A 21,789-nucleotide genomic window follows, 5' to 3' on the forward strand; every position below is an offset into this window, starting at 1 on the left:
ATATATATATGTATAACTGACTCACTCTGTTATAAAGCAGAAACTAACACACCATTGTAAAGCAATTATACCCCAATAAAGATGTTAAAAAAAAAAAAAAAAAAAGAAACTGAAATGAAAATATTTAACAATATACTCACACCTCTGAAAATGACACACATTATCAAACTTAAAAAAACAAAATGTATAAATGGAGTATAATCTATACAAATATTAAATCACTATGTTGTTTACCTGAAACTAATATAATATTGTAAATTAACTATACTTTAATAAAAAGAAGTCAAATATACCAAATTATCAACTTACTTATGAAGTATCTGATTAATTTCCATTTTAGTTTGACACATCAGGATATTCTAAAACTTTACTACTTAGCAACTAGTTATTTCTGGTTGAAGACACCATATGCAAATTCCAATAATAATACTGAAGGCACATTCAACAACACTGCAAAACACGTGTTGTATCAGGAGCAAAGTACTTACTGCATCTTCCACATCAATGCATAAGTGCGTTCCAGATTCAGCCTTATTTTCAAGTTCATTCATTTTTTGCATTTCACTGTACAGACTACTCAGACTGTTGTATGCGTCACGACAGTTTTTGCATACTTCTGAATAATTTCTTAACTGAAGAAGACTGTGTGCGCTCCCCTAAAATGTCAAAGGCACATAAAATACACACAATAAACATTACATTTTTTAAACTTATTTGCCCTCCTGGAGGAAATAATAGAGTATGTTAAAGTGCTGAGCTGTGATGTGGGTCAGGTTGCTAAACCACTCTGAGCCTCGGTTTTATCTATAAAATAGGGATACACTTACCTGTATTACAGGTCCCAAGGAATAGAGACTGGTATGTAGCACACAGCAAAATATTTGGTACTTTCTAGTTGCCCCTGAATTTTGAAAACCACTGCACTAGCCACTGTTAACTGAGGGCAACACTAGATGATATACCGAATTATTGATACCTAAATACCAAAAATTTACTGTTATCTTGTCATTTATACATCTGCCCTTATCTATCCTACACTCACCAAATAAATAAAGTATACCCTTGCCTGTGCTGACTTGAACCCTGAAGTCTGCCTTATTGAGACAGAGAAGACTTTATAATGAGTTAGGAAAAGGCACTCAAACTACATCCCTCCCCCAGCCCTCTTACCCCAATGCTTTTAATCCAGGCCTTTCAAGTCAACAAAAAGGGACTAATACCAATGAATCGTATAACCTAAAATATAACCTCAGGTACTGGATATAAGACATTATGTTAGTGAATCTCAATCTTTTCCACTTCTGGGACTGATGCTTGAATTTCAAGAACAAGTTTGCTAAACAGTCAATTCACACTTTTGTTTTCTATTCCCTTTATTCTTTACCTTATAGCCTGGAGAAATAATATTAACTATCAGAATGAAAGAGAAAAGGAAAAATTAAAGGAATTAAGCTGATGTAGCCCCTACAACATTACCCTTACTATCTACTTGACAGAGAAACTCAAGACTCTCTTTAGTTCTGCCACAAGAAATAGCCCATTGCCTGTTTTTCACAGAACAACTGTACATTCAGCTAGATGTGTTCGATCAAAAATGGAGCACAGTACCTTGATGGGGGAGTATAATTTAGTCATTTATATTAAAACTTAAAATGTACATATCATTTGACATTGCAATTTCACTTCTAGGAATCTACCAGACAGATAAAGATACAAATACCTGCAAAAGACTGTCCATATTTGTGATAGTAAAATACTGAACCAAACAAAATTCTCCATTGATACAGGGACTGACTGACTAAATGGTGGCATAGTCAAACAACAAAAAGCCCTGCAACGTTTAAAGCAAATGAGAAAGTAGGATTCTGGGAAAATGATGACATCAGCATGTGCCATTCCTGATTTCTTTTCTGAAGAGACTCAAGAACAGAAGAGTAAACCCAGGCCCTTGATAGCACTGTTAATTATAGAGGCATGACACGCACATTTCATCACAGGAAGGTTGTATGACAGCTGTCATACCACTCCCAGAGAAACTAGCCGGAACCACAGTCTCTTGTGACCCTCTATCCCCTGCAACCACCTACTGTCCTCTGGAGATGCGAGGGGCTGGAATAATAGCCCCACCCTGCCTGCGGGACCACCCACAAAAAGCAGTCTCCACAGTCACCCAGACAGTCCAGGTTCCCAGAGAAGCCACCTGCAAACACATACTACATAAGGCGGAGCTGGTCTGGAACCTAAACCCACATCTCTGCCTCATCACTGAGCCAGAAGGCACTGCCACAGCCAATACCATTAATTTCACTGCTACCACCTATCTCTTTAGCTGGTTCTCCTCCCTTTTCACACACTCACACACACACACACACAACCTATAAAACATTGGCATTGCCCAGAACTCAGTCCTTGGGGCCTCTTCATCATCTCTATCTACACTCACTCACATCCAAGTCTCCAGGCTTGATACCCTCTGTACCTGATGACTCTCAAATCTACAGCTCCAGCTCATACCTCTCCCCTGATAATAAACACACAAACTAACTAATTAGTTAATTAATTTTTAAAAACCATTCAATTTAAGGAAATAGAAAAATGACAAAACCAAAAGAATATAGGAGGAATTAATAAATGCAAAAGCATAACTTAACAAATTAAGAAAAATAAAACAGAAACTGATAAATAAAGGCAAAGGTGGGTTTTCAAAAAGATCAATAAATATAAATGTATCTTCAACAAGCCTAAAGAAAATTCAAGGGAAAAAAGGACTCACAAGTACAACATTTGGAAATAGAAAGGAAATGTAGCTATATATATGATAGAAATTTTAAGGAGTAACCAATTACTAAATGCAATGCATTATCCTGGAATGAATCCTGAAACAGAAAAGGACATTAGTAGAATAACTGGTGAAATCAGAATGAAGTTTGGCATTTAGTTAATAGTTATATACCAATGTTCATTTCTTATTTTTGACTAATGTACCTTGGTAACATAAGGTGAACATTAGGGGAAACTAGGTCAGGGATATAAAGGAATTCTCTGTATTAGCTTTGCAACTTTTCTGTAAGTCTAAAATTATTCCAAAAAAAAAAAACATTTAAAAATAGGCAGTTAAAATCTGTAGTGGGGCCTTTTTGTCTGACATCTTAGGGAGATGAGGTGATAGCAGTTGCTCTCCCGGCTTCGCTATGCTGCCCAAGGATGACAAGAAGAAGAAAGATGCTGGAAAGTCGGCCAAGAAAGACAAAGACCCAGTGAACAAATCTGGGGGCAAGGCCAAAAAGAAGAAGTGGTCCAAAGGCAAAGTTCAGGACAAGCTCAATAACCTAGTCTTGTTTCACAAAGCAACATATGACAAACTCTGTAAAGAAGTTCCCATAAGAAGTTATATAAGCTTATAACTCCAGCTGTCGTCTCTGAGAGACTGACGATTCGTGGCTCCCTGGCCAGGGCAGCCCTGCAGGAGCTGCTTAGTAAAGGACTTATTAAACTGGTTTCAAAGCACAGAGCTCAAGTAATTTACACCAGAAATACCAAGGGTGGAGATGCTCCAGCTGCTGGTGAAGATGCATGAACAGGTCCCACCAGCTGTATATTCTGAAAAATAAAGCTTTATTAAATCAAAAAAAAAAAATCTGTAGTGGGGGAAGAAAAGATATCGTTCATAAGGGCACCAAACACTATGTAATACCTTGAAATAGACTTAAGAAATGTATAAACCCATAGGAAATTTAAATAAATAAGTAAAACTGTGCTAGAGAACATTAAAAAATAAAGAATAATGGTGGTTACCAGGGGCTAGAGAAGGAGGAAATGGGGAGTTATTACTTAGTGTGTACAGAGTTTCAGTTTGAGAAGATGAAACATTCTGGAGATGGATGGTGGTAGAGTTGTACAACAATGTGAGTGTACTTAATGCCACTGAACTGTACACTTAAAAGTTGTAATGTGGTAAATTTTATATTGTATTTTACTGAAATAAAAAACAGTGAATATATACTGTACTCCTAGATAGGAAAGCTTAATATCATAACAGGTCAATTTTTCCCAAATGATGACTCTAAAATGTAATGCAATTCTAATAAAATATCAAAATGATTGATTATTTTGAACTTGGTTCTAAATTTCATTTCATGGATTTATTTAGTAAATCATGTTTTGAAAGTCAAGAAGCCAAAAGGAAAAAAAGGTTGGCACTAAACCTTACGTCTTACACCAAAATAAGTTTCAAACAGATAAAATGATGCTTAAATGTACAATACAAAACCATGAAAGTCCTAAAACAATCACAGGAGAAATTTTTAAAATAATCTCAAAGTGGGAAAAGGCCTTCTAGTGTGACACAAAATCCACAAGCCATTAAATTAATTTTGGTAAATCTAACAATATAAAAATTAAAATTTTCTTCATATCAAAAAGGGAAGCATGATAAAAAGACAAACAACAAATGAGGAAAAAATATTTGCAACTAACATCCCAGGAAAAATGCTAATTTCCCTAAAGTACATTCATCAGAACTAGTGTCTTTGGTCTCTAAAACCAGAGTTCCTAGTCAAATATTCTTGGTAAATGTTGTATACAAAGTTACCATTTGAAGTTCTATATAATGTACATTAGTCCACTAAAGTTCTGCAGTCCTGTATTAAAGCACTTCTTACCCTTATTCAGAATACTAAACCTTTTTTATGGGCTATCTATTAAAATCTTGCAGAACATATTTTGGGAAATGTTCATCTAATAGTTTTTATTATACTCAGGGAAATTCATATTCTATGCTATCACATTTATTAAAGAGAAAGTTATACATACCTCTATCCTAAATATATTTCTATCTATTTGTGGGGATTACCTACTTGTTAAAAAGCAAGTTTCAAAACTAGGATTTTACCAGAATTCCAATTTCACCCCTCACCACTACCAGGAACGTTCCAGTACTAACGTTCAAGGGTCAGAGGTGGAGAAAACAAAACCCAATAAGGTAGGTTTCTTAAAGGCTACCTTTTACATTATAATTCAAAACTCAAAGTTACCTTATTAAACAGCACCTTTTAAAGTAGGTAAAATATATTTAAGCAAATATTGAGGCAAAGAATAAGCTTTTTATAGACAGAATCATACTGAATTGCAAAATACATTATTGCATAAACGAAGTCAAGAAAAATTATTGTCTGATAGAACAACACTGTATTTTAATTAAACAATTACATGCCTCAGTTAATATGTTCATACTCATTAACTCATTGGATCCTGACTACAAAATACTGGAAGGTAGGCAGGGTAGATCTTACTATTCCCATCCTACAAATTAAAAAACTGAAGTTTTGATGATTTGCCTAAGGGCTAGTAATAGAAGAATTTAGCAGAAATCCAGGTCTGCCTCTACACTGTGTATGTAGATAAATATCAACAATTAATGCTATAAAAATTGGAATTATTTATTATTCACTTGGACAAGACAGCATTTTAATTTCAAGTGTCATATATAAAATACCTGAAGGTTATTCTCAAAGCAGGTCAAGGTGTGATTAAACAGATTCAGGAAGTATACTGTGCTATTTGATAACTCTTCACTTTTGTTCGTTAAACAATCTGTCAAGAAACCAAAAAGTAGATTAATATATCTCAAGCAACAATTATATACAGTCATTTATCTCTCAAGCTGTTATCTTCTGTTTCACACTATCGTAATTCTTTATTCAAACAAGCATGAAGTATTCCACATTAAGAGAATTTTCCAAATACATGAAGCTTACCCCTTTTAGTCTCCAAAAGATTTTTTTACATCATAACCATTTTAATGAAAATATTAAAATAGTCACATACTTTTCTCTCTTTGTAAAAACCATATACCAAGTAAAATTGAAATTGATTTTTGATGGTACAAAGTCTTTATCATGAACATCAGTTATCAAATGCTGCCTTAATAGGAGTACTCTTAGTGCTGTTTAGGCATAAGACTATTTATCCTGCATTAATTTTAGCTAAATTCATATGCTGTTTGATTGTTTTCTGTGTTACATTTAGCAGTTCTGGGTCTCTTCCATCTTCACTAGTGGGTCAGTTATTGCATCTAAGAGGTTAATCTTTGAAAATCTGCTCTTTCTAATCTATTGCGAGTTGGGAGACCAGAGAAACAAGCTGGTGAGAATCTTGCATAAAATACTGATAAAGGGACTTTAAGTAAAATCTGGAAATAAATACACTTGTTTTATGTCTTTCTAAAAATCTTACATAAATGATATTCCTCTGCAACTTGCTACTCTCACTTAGCATTAGCTCAAGTTCATTCCTTTGAATTGTTTTCTATTTCAATGTATGAACATAGCACAATTTTTTAATCTATTCTCCCTCCTTGGACGAACTTATTCTTTATCCTCAGTTTGCTTTTACCTCTCCCTGTGCTCTCAGCTTACCCTCTGGGATCTAGGTTCAAGTGCCTGGCATCATATCCTGGAACTCATAGTCAACCATTTCAATCTCACTTTCCTAGAATCCTTGCCCTTTTTACATTCCACATACTCACAAATATTTAAAACCTTCATTAACTTTCTCTACTCCCAATTGTGGTTGTAGAACACTATTATAGAAAATTCTAAAGTTATAACAAGGGGACTCAATTCAAACTAGCTTCAGGGCCACAAAACAATCCTTGTAGATGCCCTACCAATTATTCCACAAGGGATGTTCAAATACTTTCTATTCTCTAGTACTCAACCATACTCTTGTTCTTCTTAAATTTAACTGAGAGCTGTATATTATACACACTCAGGGCGATCTATTATGATCTTTCAACTGGGAGGGGAGAGACAGGATAGAAGGCTGCTGCAATTATCCAGGAGAAAGGTGGCAATGCAAACAGAAAGAAATCAATGGATAAGAGATACACTGAATAGGTAGTGAAGAGTACCAGAATATGCCAATTCAAAATATGCCTCTTTGGCATATGGATTATTCTGAGCTAAAGGCCTTTAAGGACTTCCCTGGTGGCACAGTGGTTAAGAATCTGCCTGCCAATGCAGGGGACGTGGGTTCGAGCCCTGGTTGGGAAAGATCCCACATGCTGCACAGCAACTAAGCCCGTGTGCCACAGCTACTGAGTCTGTGCTCTAGAGCCCATTAGCCACAACTACTGAGCCCGCATGCCACACTACTGAAGCCTGCGTGCCTAGAGCCCATTCTCCACTACAAGAGAAGCCACTGCAGGGAGAAGCCCGCGCGCTGCAACTAGAGAAAGCCCGCGCACAGCAACGAAGACCCAACGTAGCCAAAAGTAAATAAATTAAAAAAATATAAAGGCCTTTAAGAACCAACAGATTCAGGAAAACCTCTAAAAACAGGGTACAAGTTTTTATTTTGTAGATAAAATTTACACTTGTAAAGGAAATTTCCATTTGTAAAGATGTCTCTCTCTCTCAAGAAAAAGAAAAGGGAGGACTCTTAACAACTAACTCTTACCAATGGAGATGGTTCTAACTTAAATCTATGTAACAAACCTTACTAAACAATCCCGTTTACCATACTTTGCCTGGTCACTTTCCCATAACTTGCCTCCTTCATCCAGAAGACCAAAACCCTTTCTCCTCTGATTATCCTAAGATGGTATATAAACCCAAATTCTAACCATCCATTTGGGTTACTCATCACTGGGTGCTCCCGTGTGTACATGTGCAATGCACTTGTTAATAAGCTTCTGTTTGTTTTTTCTTGTTACTCCATCTTTGGCCAGTCTAATTAGAGAGTTCCAGCCAGAGAACCTAAAATGGATAGAGGAAAAAGATTTTTTCCCTCCCTTAGAGTAGAAATTAGGATATGACACACTATACGATGCATGCACTATTATAAACAACAATCACTACAATGAAAGCTAATGTTAACTGAGTAGTTGTCATGTTCCAAGTGCCATGCTTGTACTTTAAACACATTTATTCAATTCTTACAACAATCCTATGAGGCAAGAACTATCATCTCCATTTTCTAAATAAGGAACAAAGGCAGAGAGGAATTAAGAAGTTACCCAAGGTCATAAAACTGGTAAGTAAAAACCTGGAATTTCTACTCAGTCTGATTCCTGAGCCTGTACTTTCAAACACTACAAATATAAAATATCTACACTCTAGACAATTAAAGTTCAATACTGGGAATCAATAAATATATGTCACTGCTCCTCCCTCCACCACCCATAGATTTCTTACACCATGCAGGGATTCAGGCAGTCGCTACCAACTGATCAGTGCTGGCAACTGAGATGAAGCCTAAAACTGGTAAACAGGGCAGCAACTAGCACATAAAGACTCCTTTGTGCAAACTGGAAAAAGACATTCCGTCCAGGTAGATTATTTACAAAAAAGTACTCCTACCTCCAGAAGCTGAGCTGGAATCCAGCCCCACTCATCCCCTTACATGGCCCCTAGTGTAGGACTTGGCCTGCACCTGGCATACCTGGGGCCCTGCTGATGAACCTATTCCAAGAGTCTTTCCTTCTCTGAACTCAAACACTCTACATTCTCTGCAGCTTTATCTTCTCCAGCATGTAAGTCCTGTTCTGACTGTTCACCTTATCATTTAAAAATCTGAGGGATCACTTCACAAATTAGGAAACAGCTAGAGAAATAAAGTGATATACTGAGGATCATACATCAAATTAGTAAGGCACTGAAATACAAAACATACTTTCCAGGCTCTTGATTAAGTATTATCTTAATTATACCATTTTTCCTTTACTATTTAAAAATGTTTCTCTGTTGGCTTTCAAAAAGTTCACACACTAAATTCTTAAACAAAAAAAAAATAACATAAGTCTCTCTTAATCCTGGTTTAACATCGTCACAAAGTAGCCTTGAATCTTTTTACAGGAGGTAGAGTATATATAAATAAAAACAAAGTTACAAATATGCATAATATTATTATATTGTGCTAAAGAGATTGAAGAAGTTTTCAGTTTTTGTAGTTGACATTTTGGAGGGAAGTAGAGGGAATACAATTTCATCCACAACAACTGTACATCTGTGTATAATGAGCACGTCATGCCAACTGACATGCACAATATGGGGGTGTGTGTGTCCCTGGATTGTCTTACAAAAGCAGTATAAAGCATGAATATGAGTGACTCACACTTCTATACAAAGTATGTAACTGAAATAATTTCTTTATAAAAAATAATTTATATGGGGCTTCCTTGGTGGCGCAGTGGTTGAGAGTCCGCCTGTTGATGCAGGGAACACGGGTTCGTGCCCCGGTCTGGGAAGATCCCACATACCGCGAAGCGGCTAGGCCCGTGAGCCATGGCTGCTGAGCCTGCACGTCCGGAGCCTGTGCTCCGCAAAGTGAGAGGCCCGCGTACCGCAAAAAAAAAAAAAAGAAATATTAGTAGTAGTAAAGCTTTCTAGAAGCACTAAGTGAAGTGGTCATTATGAATTTTCCTCATCTCAGATAATCAATGCAGCCTCATCAAGGACAGATTAGCATAGCTTCTTTCTCAGTGAGGGCTCAAGCATCAGCTCAAGAGGCATTCTTAAAGGTGTTAAGGATTCAAGTTAAGACCTTACATAGAAACCCACTAAATATCATAACAGGAATTACGTATGCATCTTTAGATAAAGTATTTGGCATCTATTAGGAGTTTGCAGTATAAGGATCTCTGCTGTTTTTCAAAACTAATTCTATAGAGAACAACAGAGACAATTATCAATCTCTGAAAAATAGGGCAAGCTTCCGAAAACATAGTATTAAACTATGGGAACTTTGTACTTAAACAACATAATTAAGTTTAATAAGTATGAAAACTAGGACATTTTAAGTTATAAGATATAAATGAGTCCAATGCTTAGTATGTTACCATTTAGATAAAATATGGGAAAGATGGGTTCTGATTAATTGATCTTCTGGTTAACTATCAAGTTTTATTATTGATTTTTAAAGAATCAAGACATAAAAAGTGAAGGGTGGCAGAATATTTGCCATATGGATTATTCTGAGCTGACGGCACTTGGAAAATAGCCAAGGCAGAGAGAAGCTTTCTGTGAATTCCCCTTATCTGCTTGAAGACAGAGCTTCCAAAAGAAAATCAGTTGTCATAAATCCCTTCTCCAGGAGTTTCATCAACTAGGGAAGATTTTCTCCTATCAGAGGAAAGGAGACCAATGAAACAGAATGGAGAGTCCAGAAATAAATTCCTGCATATACAGTCAACTATGAGCTGAACTCCTAGAAACAGAGAGCAGAATGGTGATTGCCAAAGGCTGGTGGGTGGGAGAAATGGGGAGATATTTGTCAAAGGACACAAACCTCCAGCTGTAAGATAAGTTCTGGGGATCAAATGTACAGTATGGTGATTTTAGTTAGCAATACTGTATTCTATACTTGAAAGTTGCTAAGAGAATAAATCTTAAATGATCTCACCACACACACACACACACACATACAAAATGGTAATTATGTGACATGACGGAGGTGTTACCTAACACTATGGTGGTAATCATTCTGCAATATATAAGTGTATCAAATCAACACACTGTACACCTTAAACTTAAACAATGTTATATGTCAATTATATCTCAATAAAGTTGAAAAAAGAACAAAAACAAAGTACCAAAACACTTTACCATAAAGCAATTCATAGTCTCATCAAATCTGGTCACTCTACTAATTATGCACCTGTCATATGCATAAGATAACCAAGAAGCATCTCAATGACCAGGCTATCCCTATGTCAACAATACACTTCTTCTTTTTTAAAAAAAAACTTTTTTTTTCAAACACATAGACTTTTTAAAATTTATTTTTCTACACAGCAGGTCCTTATTAGTTATCCATTTTATACATATTAGTGTATATATGTCAATGCCAATCTCCCAATTCATCACACCACCCCCCCCCACCCCACCACTTTCCCCACCGTGGTGTCCATACATTTGTTCTCTGCATCTGTGTCTCTATTTCTGCCCTGCAAACCTGTTCATCTGTACCATTTTTCTAGGTTCCACATATATGCGTTAAAAATACACTTCTGATAACAGCTTTAAAATTGTGAAGAGGAGAAATCCTTGATATATTTTCTTTACTTCTTAACAGTCACTCTCCACAAGAATTAATTTCCATGTTATTTGTAATATGAATTGGAAGAGTTGTGTACACTCCTTTTGAGTTTCAATCAGTTTCCAAAAACTCATTTCTAATGAAGACTAATATCATTCAAAGACACAGAAATTCTAAAGATAAAATAGATGGTAGTGGTAACGGATGGCACTCTTTTTTTTTTTATATTGGAGTATACTTAACAATGCTGTATTAGGATGGCACTCTCTTTCATTGAGTGTCTAGCCTTCCTTTCATCAAGTAATAATGGCAAAGAGTACGTGCCAACCCACAACTAGATCAAGTAGAAAGGTGATTTTTTTTGGCAATGTATTACTTTTAAAAGTATTCTTTTAAACAATATTTTAGCTTTTATAGTTTTACATGTTTATATTTTTAATAATATTATTTTAAAAAATTTTAATAGCCCCTTAAATTAACTTTAAAAGATATTTATAGGGCTTCCCTGGTGGCGCAGTGGTTGACAGTCCGCCTGCCGATGCAGGGGACACGGATTCGTGCCCCGGTCCAGGAAGATCCCACATGCCGCTGAGCGGCTGGGCCTGTGAGCCATGGCCGCTGAGCCTGCGCGTCCGGAGCCTGTGCGGCACAACGGGAGAGGCCACAACAGTGAGAGGACCGCGTACCACCAAAAAAAAAAAAAAAAGCTATTTATATAATTATAGTTTTGCATTTTCTAGCACAGAGGATGAAAAAGGAATAGTCATTTTATATCAAAATATATATTCTTACAAAATGGATCACATATTGGTTTAAGTCTCAATTAAAAACAAATTTTAACAACACCTCAGTAGTTTTTGTTCTTCCTTCGTAATCTTTTTCCTTTCCACTTTATCTTTTAGGTGCCAGACTGAATAGACTCCAGATTATTTACCATTAAAGAGTTCTATTGCTGGCATCACTTATCAGCTCTGTATTTGCAAATTTAATAACTAGATCACCACAAAAAGTTAACTGAGACAAAAGGGTTCATAGCTTGTATTTAACAGTTTTACTTAAGTTCTGAGAAAACTGACCAGTCTTTTTTTATTTTTTCATGTCTATTTTTTAAATTTTTTATTTTTTTAACATCTTTCTTGGAGTATAATTGCTAAAAATATGGAACGCTTCACGAATTTGCGTGTCATCCTTGCGCAGGGGCCGTGCTAATCTTCTCTGTATCGTTCCAATTTTAGTATATGTGCTGCCGAAGCAAGCACGACCAGTCTTTTTTTATGTTTAAATAAAAAAGCAAATAATCTAGATTTTGGGGGGAATATTTATACTGCGTTTTCATGTATATAAGGTAGGGGAGGAAACATAATTTTCCCTCTACCCTTGTAAGTTCTCAGTTAGGTCCCCTGTAACAAAAGACAGATCAATAGGAGAAAAACAAACAGAAGTTTGTTAACTTGTATATCTTCCGCATATACACAGAAGATACAAAGGGAAATTGAGTAACTCAAAGGGGTGGCTTAGAAGTCAGACTTGAATATCATCTTCAGGTAAAAGCAAAGATGGATGTGGGGGAGGTCAGTTATGGGGAAATGACCAGGAAAAGTGAGGTAAACAAGCATAAGGTTATGCAGATTATGTCCCTGGCTTCTCCATTTACAAGATTCTCTAGTGATTTAAAGTCATCCTTTTCTTCCTGGTACAGAGAGGGAGACACCCTTACAAGTGGAGATTTCCTTAATAAATATACATTTCTCATACAAAATGGTTATTGCTACTCTGTTTTCAGAGCTTCTCCTGTGTCTGCGGTTTCTCAAAATAATCAGCTCAAAATAATCCTTATGCCAAAGAGGCATATTTTGGGATGGCACATTTTGGTCTCCTACAATACAAAATGACAACATCCTAGGCAAACTTATGATCAGGTACAAATTCATTTAAAATTATAGTGTGATATGATTGCTTTCTTCCATTTTATTATAAGAGTAAATATCCTTTGTATTCATTCTTTTACCTATTTCTAAAGGCCAAAGATTTTAAAAAAACAATGACTGGATAGGTAACAAATGGATTATCTTTTAAGTAAAAGGAAAAGAGAAGCCTTTAGCATAATTTATTAAGAAAATAAAAGAGTGAGGATTCCATGAAATCAGTGGTTTAATAGATCTGGTTGCTAGAGATGCGATTGTCTCAGAACCTGATGCCTGATTCCTGATCATTGCTGACCATTAACATTAGAAAATGTGCAACCCTATTAAAAACTTTTTTTTCACATTATCTAGTTTTAATTTTATGTAGTACTGATAGGTCTTTAGAAAAAAAAGAGTATTTTACATTTATATTTTTAGTAAAAGACTAGGTTTTCCATGATATCAAACATGTATATAGCATAGATATTAAACTTTGTAGGGCTAAAGTGCAGGGCTAATATTTCTTAAAATGAGACTGTGCAATGAATTTGTCAAATAGCATTTTAAAAACAAAATTAGGCCTTAACTCATGAACACTGTCTATTCAGATGAACAATCTTAAAGCCCTCTGATTTTAGTTCTAGGCTATTGATCTGTAGTTCATTTACACTTTCTGAGCCCCCATTCTACCTCACAGGGCTTGCTTATTGTGAAGTTCAAATGAACCAAGGGCCATGACATTGAGAAATATTATTTAATTTAATTGCTGACTTGCTATTCACCTTCTTTAGCTCATTTTCTCCTTCCTTCAAATTTCTTTTCTCACTGCTTTGTAACAGAAGACTATGTTGCTCAAGTAAGAATGCTTTATTAAATTTTGGTAAAAATTGCAAAGTTTTCTGAACAATTCTTTAAATTTTTCAGAAAATGTTCATGTTACCTTTATTACAGAGATTTGCAGAAAACATAATTAGAAGTATTTCCAGGTAATTTGATAAAGATTATTCATTTCTAGGTAAGGTGATTCTTTTATTTTATTTTATTATTTTATTTAAAGTTTTTTTTGATGTGGACCATTTCCTTTAAAGTCTTTATTGAATTTGTTACAATATTGTTTCTGTTTTATGTTTTGGTTTTTTGGTTTCGAGGCATGTGGAATCTTAGCTCCCCAACCAGGGATCGAATCCACATCCCCTGCATTGGAAGGCAAAGTCTTAACCACTGGACCACCAGGGAAGTCCTAGATGATTACTTTAGAATGAATACTCAAGGGAAAACATCTGAGGAGCACAAATTTATAAAACTATTTTATTTCCATATAAAATACAGAATATAAATTATGATAAATTTTAAAATGTGAATGAAACAATGAATGGAAGATAACTTTTTTAAAGTGCATAATCTGGAAAAAGAAAATAACTAATCTCTCTGATTACATCTAACATATGAATAATCATGGCAGATTTGGACAGTCCGTCAAGTTTTAAAAATTTTTGTGTATTTTTGAATAGGTATTAAATGCTATGGTATACAATCCAAAGGGTACAAATGTAAGCAGAATGAAAACTAAGTCTTCCTGTCTTTCCTGCCCACTCAGCTATCTAATTCTCCAAAAGATGTCATATTTCTCTGCACCTTGCTTGGTCATATATTTTGGCCAAATTAATTTTAATTAGGAAGTAAACATTTCATTTTTTCTTCAGAAGAAGTTCAATCAAGGAATATTTTCAAGATAGGATGCCTCACAGAAAAACAAAAGTACCCTAAGAATTTTTCTAAAGAGTTTTATATCTACCATACTGAGTAAATATGCAGCAAAATGTTTTCTTTCCTTTTTATTTTTTTTTTAAATAGCCAGAGAAGAAAGCTATTTTAAATTAGTAAATTCATTACAAAATACCTTTTAAAGAAAAGATGCTTTACCTCTCAAGTATGTAAATTAAGTAACATCAGTCGAAAGAAGTGAATCCCAACACATATCCCACTTATTCTAATTAACTGATTTTAAATTATTTGCAATTAACATATTTTTTCCTATATCAGTGGATTTTTTGGAAGGGCTTAAGAATACTTAAAAACAGCTCTTCCGTATAAGTTAAGCAAACTCTGTTCAATCATATTTATACTAATACTAAAAAGTTTTACTCCAAAAAAGTAAAGATTTGCTTTAAAAAAAAGTTAGCTGTCAGTCAAGCCTCTGTTCAAATTACCAGAAATTTTGAATTAATAGAGACAAAATTAAAAGAGTTAATATTCAATATCCATGGTATACTACAAAGGAAAAGAAACTTAGCAGGGAGTCTTTTTCCCATTTACAGTTTTTCTTTATATGAACTAAACAAAAAGACAAAGTCCTTAAAAAGTTAAGCTCCTTAATGACTTACAGATACACAGATTTTTAATTCACTCTATCCTTTCTATTTCCACAGCCCATGCCCTACTTAATGTTTTCTTTGCTTCTTGCCTAAACCATTGTAAGAATTTCCTCACTGGTCTCTCTTCCAATGGGGTTCCACAAAAAAAAAAAAAAAAGAAAAAGAAAGGGTCTTTGTAGTTTAAAAAAAAAAAAAAAGCTCAGAAAGTGCTAGGTTAAATGATGCTTAAAAGTTTTTTTAACCTATAGTCCTTCTCACTGCCTTTAATATTCTATGTGTATTGTAAATTCCCAAGATACTATAGTATATAACCATTTCTTAATACTATGCTGGTGTTCTAAGCAGTATGAAAAATGTTGGCATAAGTGATAAACTACTATATAGGTCAAGGTCTTACCTTCCCCTTCCAAGTTTACCTCCCATTGTGCTTCCAGCATCCTGTAACGTCTACTACTCTTTTATACCTCTGTGCCTCTGTTCACGATGCCTCCCTATCTGCAATGTCCTTCCTCTCATCTCTACTTATTGAAATCATGCCCAGTCACAAAAGTGTAGGATCAAAAGGTACCTCCTCCAGGAAGTATTTCAAATTCTCTCCAATCTGATTTATTTTCAGCTTCCCCAAGACTCTATAACTTTATTATAGCAGTTATTTGTCTGCTTTAGGTTATATTGTAACTATAACTTTCTTCCTCAAACATTATAAGGAATAGAAAATAAGAATTTCCTAGTACATAGTTGGTATTCAAAACACTTATGAATTGAAATAGTGATTTTAATTTTCCTAAAGAATGCTTGAAAATAGATCTCATTTCATTACACAAATACATACAAGCCTGCAAAACTGGTAGAACAGACGTTATCACCTCCCCCTATCACCAGATAACAGATTATTATAAACATCATAATTACTATTATATTAAGCAGCTAACGTTCCTTGAACATTAACTATATGCCAGATACTAAGCTAAGTGCTTTACACAGTTTATTTCATTTATTCCTCAAAACAATCATATAAAGTAGGTTCCATTATTACCACCAATTTACGGATGAGGAAACTGAAGCTCCAAGAGGTAAAGTCACATGCCCAAGGTCTGACAGTAGTAGGTTAGGGCTAATAAATGGCAGAGCTTAGAATAAATTCCAGATCTGTCTGACTGCAAAGCTCACTGTTAACTGCTACACTTTTCTGCCTTTCAGTATTTGCCCAAGCATTTCTCACTAATAAACCGTGATGCTAATCACAGTTCATTTAAACTTAGTAACAAAAAATATTCAAAATTTTCAGATTCAAATAAAATGACATCTATACTGTTGAACCATGACAGCAACATGAAAATGAAAGAATTACTTACTTGCACAATTTGCCTTCTGCCATGTGGAATTGAAAAACTCAGACAGAATCACAACTATTTGCATTCTATCTGCCATTAAGAGACTTCTGGCACAACTATGACTCTCTGAGGAATTCTATAACGACAAAAGAAAAAGAAAGAAAAATACAATCTGAATATTTTTAGACTTCCCAAACAACTACTTGAGGCAAAAAACCTTATAAAAATAATTCAAATATTTATTATAAGCATTTAATTTTTTTGCTATAATCAAATAATGATGTCATTAATAATAACAACTGTAATAAAACAATAGCAGCTAACATTTATTGGTACCAGGTTCACTTGCAAGGGAATAAAATCTTTGCTTCTTAAATAAATAAGTACTTGCTTCTATGGTACAATCTCAACTGCTTAGGCCCACATGTAATACTTCTTACTCCTTACGCACAGGATAAAATTCTGGAAAGCTATTCACCAAAATGTAGCAGTAGTTATCTCTGAATAATGGAAATAGAGCGATTTTCATTTTCTTTTTTGCCTCTTTTACACTAAATTTTTCTACAATGACCATATATTATTTACACATTTTTAAAAACCTGGTGGATAAATGATCACAAAACGTTGTTTCAGGGCTTCCCTGGTGGCGCAGTGGTTGAGAGTCCGCCTGCCGATGCAAGGGACACAGGTTCGTGCCCCGGTCCGGGCAGATCCTACATGCAGCGGAGCGGCTAGGCCCGTGAGCCATGGCCGCTGAGCCTGCGTGTCCAGAGCCTGCGTGTCCGGAGCCTGTGCTCTGCAACCGGAGAGGCCACAACAGTGAGAAGCCCGCATACCGCAAAAAACAAAAAACAAAAAACAAAAAAAAAAATTGTTTCATCTTCTGGGCATTTTTTGGCTCAAAATCTTAAAATCCACAAGAAAATGTGATACATCTAGTTTGTACCGAAATAGTTTGTACCCAGATAGAAGAACATGCTTTCCACAGATCGTTTTAATAATGAAACTCACACTATGCAAATAATAAATTCAAGTTCCTAAATTATTGGATCCTTATCTATTTCCTTTCCTTTTTGCCCCAAGCAAGCAACTAAGTCCTGCTGACTCTTCATTCTTTCAAAGTTATTTAACTCCTACTATTTACCAGGCACTATAAGAATCTTGGAGTTCTGAGTATACAAAGAGTATAAAGGAATGCCATCAACACTGGGTCTTCAAAACCTCCCCAGAGTCACACAGATAAGGAATTAAATAGTGTCATTAGTAATAAAAGAGAGAATATGTTAACTCTAGAAAAGAACTGATCAGCCATGTGGGATAAGAAAAGAGGGAAGGAGGGCTTAACAGCAGAATTCTTGTTTTAAAATATCTCTGAAGATCATTTTGGGATGATTACCCTTTCTGTGGCTTAGTTTTGTTGTCTCATTAAAACATGCAGCCAAATGAATGCTTGCCTTTAAAATAGTAAATTGAATAAAACATTTTACCTTTTTTTTTTTTTTTTTCTGTGGTACACGGGCCCCGTAAAGGAATGCCATCAACACTGGGTCTTCAAAACCTCCCCAGAGTCACACAGATAAGGAATTAAATAGTGTCATTAGTAATAAAAGAGAGAATATGTTAACTCTAGAAAAGAACTGATCAGCCATGTGGGATAAGAAAAGAGGGAAGGAGGGCTTAACAGCAGAATTCTTGTTTTAAAATATCTCTGAAGATCATTTTGGGATGATTACCCTTTCTGTGGCTTAGTTTTGTTGTCTCATTAAAACATGCAGCCAAATGAATGCTTGCCTTTAAAATAGTAAATTGAATAAAACATTTTACCTTTTTTTTTTTTTTTTCTGTGGTACACGGGCCCCTCACTGTTGTAGCCTCTCCCGTTCCGGAGCACAGGCTCCGGATGCGCAGGCTCAGCGGCCATGGCTCACGGGCCTAGCCGCTCCGTGGCATGTGGGATCTTCCCGGACTGGGGCACGAACCTGTGTCCCCCGCACCGCCAGGCGGACTCTCAACCACTGCGCCACCAGGGAAGCCCTGAATAAAACATTTTAAAAAGCCCTTTTCTTGGAATTGCTTTCAGAGCAATATCAGCTATAGAAGAAGATTTCATAAAAGATCAAACAATGTTTTGAGATAATTTACCCACCAGATTAAAGTAGAGCATGGCCTAAAGAGTCAGACAAACCTGGATTACTAGCTGGTAATCCTGGACAGCTGAGGTAAACTCTCTGAGGCTCAGTTTCATGATCATGAGTCCTACAGGTACAGCATTAAATGAAATACCATATGTTAATCACTTAGCACAATGTCTGGCACCTAGTAAGTAACTGATATATGCTATTTCACCTAGCTACCTGTTGCCAACAAGAAGTGCTCTAAGTGGGTGTAGCTGGCTAAGTATAACCAGTTACTTAAGTAGAGTCTTATAAGTGGATGATTGGATATTTTAAAAATCAATACAGATAGAAACTAGGGGCCTGAACCAAGATGGTGGAGTAGAAGGACGCGCTTTCGCTCCCTCTTGTGAGAACACCAGAATCACAACTAGCTGCTGGACAATTATCGACAGAAAGGCACTGGAACTCACCAAAAAAAGACACCCCACATCCAAAGACAAAGGAGAAGCCACAATGAGATGGTAGGAGGGGCACAATCACAGCAAAATCAAACCCCATAACTGCTGGGTGGGTGACTCACAGACTGGAGAACAATTGTACCACAGAAGTCCACCCACTAGAGTGAAGGTTCTGAGCCCCACGTCAGGCTTCCCAACCTGGGGGTCTGGCAATGGGAGGAGGAATTCCTAGAGAATCAGACTTTGAAGACTAGTGAGATCTGACTGCAGGACTTCGACAGGACTGGGGGAAACAGAGACTCCACTCTTGGAGGGCACACACAAAGTAGTATGCGCGTCAGGACCCAGGGGAAGGAGCAGTGAACCCCGGGGAGACTGAACCAGACCTACCTGCTAGTGTTGGAGGGTCTCCTGCAGAGGCGGGGGGTGGCTGTGGCTCACGGTGGGGACAAGGACACTGGCAGCAGAAGTTCTGGGAAGTACTCCTTGGCGAGAGCCCTCCCAGAGTCTGCCATTAGCCCCACCAAAGAGCCCAGGTAGGCTCCAGTGTTGGGTTGCCTCAGGTCAAACAACCAACAGGGAGGGAACCCAGCCCAACCCATCAGCAGTCAAGCATATTAAAGTTTTACTGAGCTCTGCCCACCAGAGCAACACCCAGCTCTACCCACCAACAGTCCCTCCCATCAGGAAACCTGCACAAGCCTCTTAGACAGCCTCACCCACCAGAGGGCAGACAGCAGAAGCAAGAAGAACTACAATCCTGTGGAAAAAAAACCACAGCCTGTGGTACAAAACCCACATTCACAGAAAGATAGACAAGATGAAAAGGAAGAGGGCTATGTACCAGATGAAGGAACAAGATAAAACCCCTGAAAAACAACTAAATGAAGTGGAGATAGACAACCTTCCAGAAAAAGAATTCAGAAATAATATTAAGATGATCCAGGACCTCGGAAAAACAACAGAGGCAAAGATGGAGAAGATGCAAGAAATGTTTAACAAAGACCTAGAAGAATTAAAGAACAAACAAACAGAGATGAACAATCCAATAACTGAAATGAAAACTACACTAGAAGGAATCAATAGCAGAATAACTGAGGCAGAAGAACGGATAAGTGACCTGGAAGACAGAATGGTGGAATTCACTGCTGCAGAACAGAAAAAAGAAAAAAGAATGAAAAGAAATGAAGACAGCCTAAGAGACCTCTGAGACAACATTAAACGCACCAACATTCGCATTATAGGGGTCCCACAAGGAGAAGAGAGAGAGGAAGGACCCGAGGAAAACATTTGAAGAGATTATAGTCGAAAACTCCCCTAACATGAGAAAGGAATTAGCCACCCAAGTGCAAGAAGCACAGAGAGTCCCAGGCAGGATAAATGCAAGGAGAAACAGGCCGAGACACATAGTAATCAAACTGACAAAAATTCAAGACAAAGAAAAATTATTAAAAGCAACAATGGAAAAATGACAAATAACATACAAGGGAACTCCCATAAGGTTAACAGCTGATTTCTCAGCAGAAACTCTATAAGCCAGAAGGGAGTGGCATGATATACTTAAAGTGATGAAAGGGAAGAACCTACAGCCAAGATTATTCTACCTGGCAAGGATCTCATTCAGATTCGATGGAGAAATCAAAAGCTTTACAGACAAGCAAAAGCTAAGAGAATTCAGCACCACCAAACCAGCTCTACAACAAATGCTAAAGGAACATCTCTAAGTGGGAAACACAAGAGAAGAAAAGGACTTACAAAAAAAACCCAAAACAATTAAGAAATTGGTCAAAGTAACATACATATCGATAATTACCTTAAACGTGAATGGATTAAATGCTCCAACCAAAAGACACAGGCTTGTTGAATGGATACAAAAACAAGACCCATATATATGCTGTCTACAAGAGACCCACTTCAGACCTAGGGACACATACAGACTGAAAGTGAGGGGATGGAAAAAGATATTCCATGCAAATGGAAATCAAAAGAAAACTGAAGTAGCAATACTCATATCAGATAAAATAGACGTTAAAATAAAGAATGTTACAAGAGACAAGGAAGAACACTACATAATGATCAAGGGATCAATCCAATAAGATATAACAATTATAAATATATATGCACCCAACATAGAAGCACCTCAATACATAAGGCAACTGCTAACAGATGTAAAAGAGGAAATTGACAGTAACACAAAATAGTTGGGGACTTTAACACCTCACTTACATCAATGGACAGATCATCCAAAATGAAAATAAATAAGGAAACAGAAGCTTTAAATGACACAATAGACCAGATAGATTTAATTGATATTTATAGGACATTCCATCCAAAAACAGCAGATTACACTTTCTTCTCAAGTGATGGAACATTCTCCAGGAGAGATCATATCTTGGGCCACAAATCTAGCCTTGGTAAATTCAAGAAATTGAAATCGTATCAAGTATCTTTTCTGACCACAACGCTATGAGACTAGATATCAATTACAGGAAAAGATCTGTAAAAAATACAAACACATGAGGCTAAACAATACACTACTTAATAACGAAGTGATCACTGAAGAA

At 36.2% G+C, this 21,789-nt stretch overlaps 1 protein-coding gene across 1 annotated transcript in view; it reads right to left on the bottom strand.

Moving 5' to 3' along the window:
• Window positions 1-21,789, bottom strand: part of OSTM1 (osteoclastogenesis associated transmembrane protein 1) — a 46,843-nt gene that overhangs the window by 15,495 nt on the left and 9,559 nt on the right. The window contains exons 2-4 of the mRNA XM_007447254.1: window positions 16,672-16,786; window positions 5,495-5,592; window positions 489-656 (exon numbers count right to left, since the gene is read on the bottom strand). Coding sequence (XP_007447316.1) covers window positions 489-656; window positions 5,495-5,592; window positions 16,672-16,786 — 381 coding nt within the window. The remainder of the gene's footprint in view (window positions 1-488; window positions 657-5,494; window positions 5,593-16,671; window positions 16,787-21,789) is intronic.

This window comes from Lipotes vexillifer, unplaced genomic scaffold (assembly GCF_000442215.2).
Source record: "Lipotes vexillifer unplaced genomic scaffold, Lipotes_vexillifer_v1.1 scaffold515, whole genome shotgun sequence".
Taxonomy (NCBI): Eukaryota; Metazoa; Chordata; class Mammalia; order Artiodactyla; family Lipotidae; genus Lipotes; species Lipotes vexillifer.